The sequence below is a fragment of the Pseudochaenichthys georgianus genome, chromosome 1, assembly GCF_902827115.2.
Source record: "Pseudochaenichthys georgianus chromosome 1, fPseGeo1.2, whole genome shotgun sequence".
NCBI classification, from domain to species: domain Eukaryota; kingdom Metazoa; phylum Chordata; class Actinopteri; order Perciformes; family Channichthyidae; genus Pseudochaenichthys; species Pseudochaenichthys georgianus.
The window spans coordinates 22254129-22267817 of NC_047503.1; the positions used below are offsets into that span (position 1 = coordinate 22254129).

Consider the following 13689-nt stretch of genomic DNA (forward strand, 5'->3'; position numbering starts at 1 on the left):
ATGTCCATGTGCAATACAAATATTAGTGGAAACTAGGCATTGAGGCCCAGATCCAAGAAATAATTATGTAGGAAAAACGTGTTTCTGGTTAATGCCTTGGTAATCTAATCTATTTTTTACACTCAATGTATTTCTATTTTTTTTGTATTAATAGTATAAACCCTTAAAAGATGACATTAGGATTTGGCTTTGTGTTTTTTCATGCCTAATGGATGGCTAGCATGCTGCAATCATTTAAGCCTGAAGTTTGGTTGTTCTTCTGCATTCATTTTGAAGCTTACTTCCTTATTAACTAAACACAAATGTTATGCATCTATAACAATCTGCCATATCACTTATCATTATAATGATTATAACTAAGCAAATTAATCATTAAACAAATCCGTTATTAAGCTTTGTTTCAAAGCAAATACTGACTCACATTAAATACATGTAGTTGAATTTGTCTTCTAAAGTAAGGGATACATTAACGGTCTCTTATTATACTCTTTTTTCAACAATATATCATAGGTTCAGATATACTATACAAAACATGTCTCTGAAGTCTTTGGCTCAAAATACCAAACATATAATGCATTGTAGCATCCCATAATCCCCTCTGTTTCAGCCCTGTTTCAAAAGTGCTGATTCTGTGTCTGTAGCTTTAAATGCTAATGAGCTGCCAAGCCGAACGCTCCTCTGCCAGATGATTGGTTTAAAAAAACAAAATGGTGCTCGAGACTCAGGTTATGAGGTGGACAGGTATTACCTTGCTTGGTGATTGGCTAATGGTTACACAACCCAAAACAACATTGTGACATCACAAAGTGGCCAACATCTGATAAATTGATTTTCAGACAGGTTTAAATGGATCAGGACAAAAAGAGAGAGAATCTTTCTTCTTGAAACGTTCAGAATCTCTTTACACAGAGGGGACACATGTTTATGTAGAAGACATGAACAAGTGGATTTTGCATAAAAGGGGACCTTTAATCTATATGTTTCAGGCTTCGTTCTAACTCACCGACCAAGAAGCAGACCCTCCAGAGGCCCGAGTGGAGGGACATGCGTACCTCGGTGCTCTGGTTGAGGGGCAGGATGACCCCCTCCTCCAGGTACAGCCAGTAGTCGGTGCTCACAGCGATCCCCAGCAGGCCGAGGGCGCACACAGCGAACACGCTGCTCAGCAAAGTCAGCGCCTTCCTGCCGAACAGGCTCATTCCACAGCCTCAACAGCAGGGGGCGCCGCCGGCAGAAAGTAGAGCTGGAGAGGAAAAGAAAGAAAACATTTTCACCATTTTACTGAGTGAGTTTTCCTTAACTGTTTCTGATGGAAGAGCATAGGAAACTGGAGGACATTTCACAACAAGGACATTTTCAAAAAGTAGCTCTGTGTCTTTTTATGAGGAAGGCTTACCCTGTCAACCCTATAATAAAACTATAGGTTACTTACATAACCCCAGTGCTCAGAGTAACATGAAGTGAGATGTCTCACTATGGGATGCGCCTCATCGCGGAGCAAACAGAAGCATCAATCTCATTACGCCAATCCTGATTGGCTGGTGATCTTGACGTCAGCGTCAGGGGAAATCACCCCCTATAAGTAGCTTGCGCCACAACGCATGCATCATTCAAAATAAGCACCTCTTCTCGCTTCACCATAGCAAGGAGGGCCGTCTGGTGAGACATCTCACTTCATGTTACTCTTAGCTCTGGGGTTACGTAAGTAACCTATAGTTCTCATTCATAACACTCCGTTCGATGTCTCACTATGGGATATTGTAACTCCCGTATTGCCAGACGAGCTTATCTCGAAAATCACCGATCAACCAGAATTTAACAGGTAGAGTCCCGACTCAACAAGGTGCCCAGCACTGCTCGGGCCACGCTTGGAGCGGAGACATCTAGCCTGTAAAAGCGGACAAAAGTGAGCGGCGAGGACCAGCTCACCGCTGCACAGATGTCTTGGATGGAAACACCCTTGAACAAAGCCCAGGATGTAGCCAGGCCCCGAGTCGAGTGAGCCCGCAGACCCGAAGGTGCTTGCAAATTCTGACTCGTAGGCCTATAGGCCAAAGCAATTGCCTCCACAATCCAGTGGGAGAGCCGTTGCTTAGTAACAGGCTTGCCCTTGTGAGGGTTAGCCCAGGACACGAAGAGTTGGTCATTAAGACGAAGCTCCATTGATCTGTCCATATATGTGTGTAAAGCCCGGACTGGACACAACAGATCCTGCTGCTGCTCCCCGGAGGAAACCAGCGGCGGAGGAAATGCCTCAATGTCAATTGGGGTACACGAACCAACCACCTTTGCTGTAAAGGCAGGGTTGGGCTTCAACAACACTCTCGTTTGCCCTGGGGCGAACTGAGTGCATGAGGGATGTACAGACAGTGCATGAATATCGCTGACCCGCTTGGCGGATGCCAGGGCCAGTAACAGCACTGTCTTGAGTGACAGATGTTTCATGTCAGCTCCTTCCAGGGGTTCAAATGGGGTCATTCTGAGCCCATTTAAAACCACTGCCAGGTCCCATAAGGGCACCAGCGACCTGGAGACAGGGAGGAGCCTGCGAGGTCCCTTCATAAAACGGCAAACCAAAGGATGTTGGCTAGCCGTCTTACCCTCAAAGCCCACATGGCATGCAGCAATAGCAGCCAGGTACACCTTGATCGTGGAGAAAGCTCTGTGTTTATCGATCAAGTCCTGTAGAAATGATAAAATCACCCCGACAGGACATTGAAAAGAGATGTGAGCCAGGGGTGGGAACGCGTACAGAGGACCCGGAGGTCAATCGTGTACGAGCGTGTCCCCGCCTAACAGTGCGTTTAAATCGTGCATTAAAGAGAACAGCTGTCATTGAGCATTTTTTCTTTATGCGAACAGATTTAACGCGGCTCCGCCGTAACGCACCCACAGCGGACTCCCGATCCTTGGATGAGGAGTCCAGTCTGCATAGAGTGGTGCACCTCTGGACAGTAGTTCTGTCCCGAGGGGCATCACTCCCGGTACCTGTGTCGCTCTCAGAGAGAGGAGACGTCTGCCGCTCCAAGGGATCAGTTTGTGTGCCAGTGTGTGTGACTGGAGACAACGCAACCTCCCTTGGCGGTTCATACACAAAATCGTGTTGTCTGTCCTCATGAGGACATGGTGTCCTCTGAGAGAAGGCAGGAAGCGTTTTAGGGTGGGGAACACCGCTAAAAGCTCCGGGTAATTTACGTGCGCCCGCTGGAGGTCTCTGCTCTAGAGGCCTCTCAACGGGCGACCTTCGTAAATACCCTATCAGCCTGTCAGACATGCGTCCGTGGTGACCACCTTCCGTGAAAAGACAGCACCCGTAGGCGCGTCCTGTACTGGAAAAGTCGGGTGTAGTGCCACTACGCATTACATAATAACCAATACTCTCCGCATGCCGTGGCGCATGGGGATTAGTTTTATTATGAGACCCATGTTGAGCGGGTGCTTTACGAGGACATTTGTCTGCGTAATCTGACTCTGCTCGGCGGGCATTATAGATAAAAACCCTTCTTTCTGGGAGAGAGAGAACCTCTCTCTCCAGAATATGGGTTGACTCTCTCTGGGCTTGTGAAAACAGATAAAGTATAACTGTTTTGAGAAGCCCAGGCAGATGTTGTGAGTATCTCCTGCTGTATGCTCCTTAGAGCCAGCTGAGATGTCACGCTTACAGCTCCAGCCGGCACTGCGCATGCGCGTGACGGTGGTGCCCTTAAAGCCCCAGCCGGCACTGCGCATGCGCGTGACGGTGGTGCCCTTAAAGCCCCAGCCGGCACTGCGCATGCGCGTGACGGTGGTGCTCTTAAAGCCCCAGCCGGCACTGCGCGTGCCGGTGGTGCCTTCACAGACCCGTCAGTAATCCGCCTTTTGAGAGATGCCGTAGCTTCTCTCAGAAGGGGAATAATTGACGGGCTGTTTATTGGCTTCATTGATTTTCTTTTCATTTTTTTGAGCTGCGCCCTCGGCCTGAAGCCTGGATGCGTCAGCGGCAAATGTTTTATGACAGAGGAATCAATAAATGTGTGACATGTGTTTGTGCGGACTTGAGGATGGTGTTTAGGCATCTCTCGAGGCGGCGGGAACACATTCACGGAGAGGAGAAGGAGGGGCTGTCACGCCGCTCGCTTCTTCTTCCTCGACTGCTGGCCGAAGTTCTGGGTTGGCTGAGCCTGAGCTGCAGCCGGAACCGGAGATTTTCTCGGCCAACTTGCCCTTGTCTCCAGCCTGGGCTGGGGACTCGGGGTGGGCTGCGACCTCTGCTTGTCCGGTGCTTTAAACCGAGCAGAGTTCGAGACAGCTTGGGTGAAGGACTGCTGCTGTGAAGGCAGCGGCTGGACCCTTCCAAATGACCGTGACCGCTGTCATCTCGTCCAGAGTGGCTGCTCCCGGGCTACCCGACAGGTCCTCACAGAGCTCCGCTTGGTAGGCGGTTAGCAGCGAGGACACGTTCAGGGCCCTGGCGGACAGCGCTGCCGCTTTGTAGGACTTTTCAGTCATTGTAGACTGAAAGCGCCAGCGACTTTGCTGGCAGCGTGGGGTTCTTGCTCGAAGGTGGGCCGCTACCAGCGGTTCCATGGGCGGTATGCGGAGCAGGCCGAGCCTCTCTATCCCGTCACAGTCTAGGGAGGAGGCACCCTGGATTGGGACGTTGTTGCTGAAGGGCCGGTCTCTCCACGAGACCGACACTTCATCCAACATTCCCGGGAAGACCGGGAGGAGTTGCCTCTTTTTGCCCGCTGCTTGAGGAAGGTGTTTCCCCTCGTAGCGGGACCTGGAGGTCTCCTTGGCCATTTCAGGCCACGGAACGTTGAGTCTGACCGCAGCGCGTTTACACACGGCCTGCAGGTCCATGCTCAGATCGGGCGAAGCTGGTGTGCTATCGCCCGGGAGAGCAGCCCTCGCTCCAGGCTTTGCAGCCTGGGCCGATGAAGGTGTCCTCTTCTTGTTCATCCGACTCGGACAGGAGGAACACCAGGGCGTCCTCCTCTTCGTCCTCCTCGTAGATCAGCTCGAGGACATCCTTCGCGGGTGAGACCATGGTGAAGTCTAACCGGGAGCCCCAGCTTGGTAAGGCGCGGGAATCCGTTCCCGCGTGTCTTGTCGTCACCGGGTCCCGGCCTGCCAGGGCGCGGGATTCCGGTTCTGTGGCCATAGCGGATAATGAGCCCCAGACCGACACGGAGAGGGGTTCACTCTCTGTGGTGGACGCCCCCGTGTCTTGACTGCCGGTCGGCGGGTCCATGGACATGGGGGGTCCTGTTCCGACAGGCTAGCTTGTCTTGCTAACCGTCGGCGGAGTCTCTTAACGGTGAAGCGGACACAATGTCCGCATGAGCCGGGGTTGTCGATCGCGCCTCGGGTGTGTTCCAGCCCGAGGCAGGACGAACAGACCTGGTGTGTGCCTGTGCCCGAGATCTTCAACCCGCAGCCGCAGAGTCGAGCCACCGAGTCCCTGACTCCTCTGGTGTGAGGGAGAGGGGCGTCCATCCTGGTCGCCTCGTAGCGTGGAGAGGGCCCGCTCTCGACAGGTGGGACGGGAGAAAAAGGTATTACCACCGTGTCCTTAATCCAGAGAAAAAGGAGGTGTGGGTCTTTTATTCCCGGAGAATACTGACTGGTGTGGCAGTATGCTCCTTTTTAATCCTTTTCCTCTCCGTGGAGAAGAGAAAAGAAAAAACTTCCTCGCTACCGTGGTGTCGGTAGAGAGGGAGCGAGCTAGCAACAGGTGTGCTGCTAGCTTAAAAAAATCGGACCGACCTTACTTTCTCGGGTAAGAGAAGGGCGAGATCGATTTTATATACTAACAGCGTTAGGACTACCGTCTTCCTGCGAAGCAGAAGGAGTAGCCGGCGAGCACCCGTCGACCGAAATGGGTATTTGGGTTCAGTCTGTGGACAGTGAAGCTAGCCCGGCTACTGTAGAGATGTGCTCTGAAGCGAGAAGAGGTGTTTGAATGACGCATGCGTTGTGGCGCAAGCTTGGCGTAATGAGATTGATGCTTCTGTTTGCTCCGCGATGAGGCGCATCCCATAGTGAGACATCGAACGGAGTGTTATGAATGAGAACTCAATTTTCTTTAAAAAACTGTCATCTATTGGCTAAAAAACAAATAAGGGTTTGTCAAAACTCAATCCAGCAACTAAATAACGATACAAAAAACTGGCAGATGACAAGGGGAGTACAGAGACTAAATGTGCAAGGAATATAAGGCAGATAATAAGGCTCAGATGAATCACATTAGGGAAGAGAAAATTGACTTTCAATATAAAACAGGAAACAAACTAAAAGAAGCCTGGGACCCTGAGTTGATGTGTCTGTGGGCTGCTGGGTGGTAGGGCAGCTTCATCTGAATTCAAGTCAATAATGGAGGTCTTCCACAGCTGACACAGACATGAGTTGGAAATGAATAGAAAGTAATAATTGGGGAATATGACGAAAGATAGTCTTAACAAAGGACTGTCTTCCTCCTATATGAGAATGAGATTTGCAAAAGGTCCCCTCTCCTCCAGACATATCATTTGAATGTGAATAACCACATGGAGTAGGGCCTAACGGCCCGTACACACTACAGGCGTCAAAAAAGGCTTTCAACGCTTCGCCCATTCATTTGAATGGGGTGACGTAGGATATTTTCAAACTTCGCCGAACTGCATTGTGGGTAGCATGGCAAGGCGTTGCAAGCCTCGCGAGCGTCTATCGGCGTCAACATTTGAACAATGTTCAACTTTTGAGGCTCGATGCTTGCTCGAAGCTGGCGCCAGCCAATCAAATCCCGTTTTTGCAATTCCCGCCAGTACAAGCGCTAGCCAATCAAACCGTGTGTATGCAGGTCTTGACTATTTTCCATATGTCAGAAAATGGAGGAAAAATTAATCATTGCCGTTGCAAATGTCCCAGTCTTGTATGACTATACTCTGTTCACCTACCGGGACCTAAACCGGAGGAACCAGGCATGGCGGGAGGTGGCAGAGACAGTTGGTGAAACTGGTAGGTTTTCAACTGTTTGGGGAGTTTAGCATTGCATGGACAGCTAGTAATGTAGCATAATAACATATAATATATATTAATATAATAATAAAAAAACATTATAATACGTATAAGCATAATATATAACATAACATATAATACATGCACAGCTATCAAGCATAGACAGTATATTTAGCCAGCTAGTAATGTAGCATAACATATAATATATATTAATATAATAATGAAAAAATATTATATATAATATAATAAGTATAAGCATAATATATAACATATAATACATGCAGAGGGTGTTGTTTTTATCATACTGATATTCTGAACAATCTGTGCTGTTGTATTTGCTGTAAAGTGTCTCTACTGTAGGCTAATTTTATTATATGTACAGCACTTTGGCTCGACCAAAAATCGTTTATAAATGTGCTATATAAATAAAACTTGATTTGATTCACAGCTATCAAGCATAGACAGTATATTTAGCCAGCATGGAATGTAGCATAAAAATAGTATTAATTAATGGAGGAATACTTTAGTAAATTCAAGAAATTCACTTTATTATTTATTAACTTTATTATTTCATTTCATTTTATTAGAGAATGTCTGCAAGAAGAGATGGAAGAGTCTGAGGGACAGGTTCCGCAAGGAAAAGAATATGGAAAAGGAGGCCAAAAGAAGCGGGGCAGGGTCTGCAGGGGGGTACAAGCCCTGGCGTTTCATGCCAGTGATGGGGTTTTTAACCCCATTCATCGTAGACCGTGAGACGTCCAGCAATGTCCCCCGGCAGACCCTGCCTCCATCCACCCTGGTGGCAGAGGAAGAGAGCCAGATAGATAGTGAGTCAGCCAGCCAGTCCACCAGCCAGTCCGCAAGCCAGTCCACCAGCCAGTCCACCAGCAAGTCCGCCAGCCAGTCCGCCAGCCAGTCCGCCAGCCAGTCCACCAGTCAGCCAGCAGCAGTCAGCCAGGAGGAGAATGCTGAGGTCCGGGGCAAAACACGGGGGAGGGGGAGGGAGATGTCCCCGTTTGAAAGAAGTCTGCTGTCTGCTGTCAGCAATTACAAAGCAATTGCCCAGCCAACCCCACCAGTGGTGGAGGAGGACGAGGACTTGCAATTTTTCAAGAGCCTCTTGCCCACCATGAGGCAGATGACAAGGGCACAGAGGGCAAGAGTCCGCCTCGGGGTACAGCAGCTCATTTTTGACGTGGACCAGCAGGACAATTTATAATTTTATAATTTGTTCACACGTACTGATCTACATTACATTTTTTTACACTCATCACACACACTTCACTCATCACACACACTTCACTCAAATTCACCAAATAAAACATTATTTCAAGTATGTTATGGCTACACTGTGTCTTCACTTGTTCATGTGGTTTGTCAGTTGCAACATACCAGAGGCTTCATGTATGTCGGTATATATAATGTGCTTTCTTCTGTAATTGGTCATGTGAAAACCTATTGAAATTATGAGTGGTTTATCAGTAAAAACAGGGCTGAAAGAAAAAGGTTGTTAGTCATATCATAATATAATAATATCAATTCAAGAAACATGTTTATTAGGAATGTTTGATTTTAAAATGGGTCATTTGGAATATTTGCTCTTTAAAGAAAATGGGTAGCTCTTAAAAGAGCTTTTGGTTTGGAGGAGCCATGGTGACCCTACACCACGTTATGCTGCCATGACACTACACCCTCCTCATTCAAATAGGAGCAGAAGGTCTCCCGCAGTTGGATGGATCGGCGTGTGGCGTTGTTTGAGCCCATCATAGGTGCATCGCGCAGGGTTGGAGCTTCATCACTCGACTCTGTGACGACATGGACGACAGGTGTGCGTGATGACCTTCCTATTGTCTTCCTGCGGAGGACGTTGTGCAACACACAGGCGGCCTTCACACACAACTCTGTTACCTCCGGGCTGGTGGTGATGACACGCCGGAACATTCTCCACTGAGATGAGAGGATGCCAAACGCACATTTAACCACCAACCTGGCCCGGCTGAGGCGGTAGTGGAACAGCCTCCTTTCACGCGTGAACTGACGTCCAGGGAACGGACGCAGCAGGTTGTCCAGCAGCGGAAAAGCCTCATCCCCAACAAACACATGAGGAAGAAGGCCCAGCCGCTCTGCTCCTGGGATGACTGTGTCAGGTGGGAGCTGCAGACTGCCATCTCGGAGGCCCTCTCCAAAAGCGGAATTCCGCAGGCTCCCACCGTCGCTGCTCCTTCCAAAACCTCCGACATCCACGACCCTGAAGAGGTACTGGGCATCCACTACAGCCAGTAGTACCAAGGAGTGGGTGGACTTGTAGTTGAAGTACAGGGACCCAGAATTTGCCGGAGCCTGGATCACCACGTGCTTCCCATCAATGGCACCAACGCAATTTGGAAAGTTCCAGCGCTCCTGGAACCCAGCAGCGATGGCTCTCCAGTCCTCCGTCTGTGGTACCGGCATGGTTTCCTCAACCAGGGCGGTCCAGATGGCACCCGCAACCTCCTTGACGATGACAGCCACTGTTGTATGCCCGACCCGATAGCTGAATGCTATGGTCCTGCATGAGTCACCGGTTGCCAGGTACCTGAGAAAAAAGTAATATACAAGATTTAAAAAAAAAGTTATACGACACAAGTTATACGACACACACACCACAGACACACACACACCACAGACACACACACACCACACACATCACAGACACACCAACATACTGTATCACAGACACACACATCACAGACACACAATTACACCACAGGCACACACACACACACACACACACACACACACACACACACACACACACACACACACACACACACACACACACACACACACACACACACACACACACACACACACACACACACACACACACACACACACACACACACATCACAGACACACAATTACACCACAGGCAGACACACACACACCACAGACACACACATCACAGACACACACACACACACACACACACACACACACACACACACACACACACACACACACACACACACACACACACACACACACACACACACACACACCAACATACCACAGACACACACATCACAGACACACAATTACACCACAGGCAGACACACACACACACACACACACACACACACACACACACACACACACACACACACACACACACACACACACACACACACACACACACACACACACACACACACACACACACACACACACACACATCACAGACACAACAACATACCACAGACACACACACATCACAGACACACAATTACACCACAGGCAGACACACACATCACAGACACACACACACACCACAGACACACAATTACACCACAGGCAGACACACACACACCACAGACACACACATCACAGACACACACATACACACACACACACACACACACACACACACACACACACACACACACACACACACACACACACACACACACACACACACACACACACACACACACATCACAGGCACACAATTACACCACAGGCAGACACACACATCACAGACACACAATTAAACCACAGGCAGACACACACACACCCACCACAGGCAGACACACAAACACACACACACACCAACATACCACAGACACACACACACACACACACACACACACACACACACACACACACACACACACACACACACACACACACACACACACACACACACACACACACACACACACACACACACATCACAGACACACAATTACACCACAGGCAGACACACATCACAGACACCACAGACACACCAACATACCACAGACACACACACATCACAGACACACCACAGACACACCACAGACACACACACCACACACACACCACACACACACACACACACACACACACACACACACACACACACACACACACACACACACACACACACACACACACACACACACACACACACACACACACACACACACACACACACACACACACACACACACACACACACACACACACACACAGGGGAGCAATACTGCGTTTACCTAGCTATCTTAATTAATGTCATTCATCTGAACTAAATCACAGACTTCATTCATCCATTGCATGCATTCTCTCTCTTTATATACAGAGTCATATTGAAGAAGTAGAAATACACAAAACGTACCGTAGGCAGATGGCGAGTCGCTTGGCGGGTCCGATTGACAAACGCATACGGGTGTCTGCCTTTGCAATCAGTGGACCGACTTTTCCGAGCATCTCGTCGAACGCGTCTTTGCTCATCTTGAAGTACTGCTGAAACAGTTCACCATCCAGGCGGAGCTCTTGGACAAGAACGTGGTATTCCCCCCGTTGCAGACGTTTTCTGAGTATCGGATGTACCCAACAGCGACGCACTATACGTGGCCTCCTGCGAGACATTGAATAAACCAACGCTACCGATGCTACAAAACCGGCATCCATTTTGGCAATAGTGAAGAAGAGCCGGGCTTTTTTTTTTGCTTTGTATGCCGGGGGCGGGCGGGAGATTCCTGATTGGTTGTTGGTCGCCTTGGGCGTGACAAATCGCCAAGCCTCAGACACGCCCAGCTTCAAGCTTTTTTGACGCCTGTAGTGTGTAGGCTTGGTGAGGCATGTTTTAAAAAATCATTATGTTAAGTTTCTTTATTTGACTGCCGTCATACAGCCTGCAGTCAAAAAAACTGCAGCTCACATCAGTGATAACCCTCAAAACACTGCTTTCCCCACGTTCTGCAATGACTCCTAACATGTCCTATGAGCCCCCTTCTGCTCTGCTACATGCAGTGATGCAGAAGCAGCATATGCAGATGGTGTACAGTATGTGTCAGTGTATAATCGCGTGTGCTCATCACACAAAGCCATGAATCTGTTCCTATCTGATGCCCATATGCCGGAAGCTGGAGTGCTTAGGAGCTTGGCATATGGATGTGTGTAGAAAGGAATTGATTTTACACAATGGGTTGCCATATTGAGCACTAAAAGGTGGAGTGAATATTAAGAAGGATTTTGAGGTTTACAGAAGATACACTGCAATGTTTTGTCTTTGCATCAGTTTCGTGTAAAGCCTTGATGAAAAAGAGTAGATCTCAGGTGTGTATGGGTGCACACGCACATTTGACCTCTTTCATATTTCAATGTGATGATACTAAGAAACATGAGTAGCCTTAAACAAGAATATGAATCCAATACAAGATATGAGGTTTTGTTACATCTCGTTTCAAACTATTTTTAGGTCAAACAATGACTTATCCTCTAATCATCACCATTCTTAGCTATAAATAGGTCTATTTTTCCTGTCTCTGGAGACTGGACTGACGTGATTGGAAGCAGTTGAGATCCTGGTATAAGCAATCACAGTTCTCTAAAGCACAAAGGACCTCCATTAATAAGAAAAGACTATCATTGAACTCAGCTATTCTGGGCCATTGTGCAATCAGTGGCCATTCATTTAAAATGCAACGCTCTATTTTTAGATCATTTAGCATCAAGCTACATCTTTAAGACACAACTTATGCCGTGCTTTCATTGGCCGGTATCCGTCAATGCACTCAGGAAGGCTTTTCAAAGACAGTAAAAAGTGGGATAAAAATAGTTCTCAAATTCTATGGAGTCAGACACAAAACCAGCAAGAGACACGCACGCAGGCACGCCCGCGCCCGCCCACACACACGCACGCACGCACGCACGCACATGCACGCACACACACACACACACACACACACACACACACACACACACACACACACACACACACACACACACACACACACACACACACACACACACACTCCTTTTTATTTATCTCCTATTTTTATAGTCTTTTATTATTATTATCATTATTTCCTTGATTTTATGTTATTTATTTTAGATTTTATTGATCTGTGTGAATCTTTGCTGTACTGTTTTTTTTTTTCACCCTTACCCTGTTGCTGCTTTTGTACAACTGAATTTCCCCTCGGGGATTAATAAAGGTTCATCTTATCTTATCTTATCTTATCTTTTGAACTGTAATAATTATTCTGGTCTCTAAAGGATTATAAGCGGTGACTGATCTCGGTTGAGAATAAAAAGGTCTTCTTTTTATAATAGATGTTCAAAGCCACAGCGATCAACACAAAGCTTTGTAGTTCCTCCCTGCCTGCAGAGGGACACACAAACCGTCCTCCCTGCTGCAGAGGGACACACACACCGTCCTCTCTGCTGCATAAACATCAGCTTTCCTTTAAACCTGTTCAAACCTGGGACCAGAGTCCTCGAGAAGCATGATTAAATATGCAGAAGCTTTGTTATTGTCACCTGAAATGTCTTTCTTCTGTGCAAAACTACATTTATCAAGTACAAAATAAAAATGTATCCATACAGAAGACCTTAAATATCCAAAATGTAAACATATTTTTTTAACGATTTGACTTAAACAAAACAATTGATTTCATACTGAAAAAGCGTCATCAACATGATTTTAACAGATCTTATCATATAAGAGAAAGCAGTAAGATGTGTGTACCCTTATTATTCAAAAACATTACTTTGTCATCAATGCTTTACCAATTGAAAAGTGAAACAACACATCACAAACAACTGCCTTAACAGAGGAATGGCTGCTGTAAATACACAAAGGGTAAACATGATGATTATATGGATTTTTGTTTTTGCATCACTTTTGTACGACAGTTTAAAGCGTGTTGGATAAGCTGAATGTGGTCTGTGACTGGTACAAAGTAT

General features: G+C 47.5%; 1 protein-coding gene across 1 annotated transcript in view; it reads right to left on the minus strand.

Moving 5' to 3' along the window:
• Positions 1-13689, minus strand: part of LOC117441863 (voltage-dependent calcium channel gamma-5 subunit) — a 29103-nt gene that overhangs the window by 10098 nt on the left and 5316 nt on the right. The window contains exon 2 of the mRNA XM_034077916.2: positions 1004-1243. Within this exon, the coding sequence (XP_033933807.1) occupies positions 1004-1199 (196 nt within the window). The 5' untranslated portion in view covers positions 1200-1243. The remainder of the gene's footprint in view (positions 1-1003; positions 1244-13689) is intronic.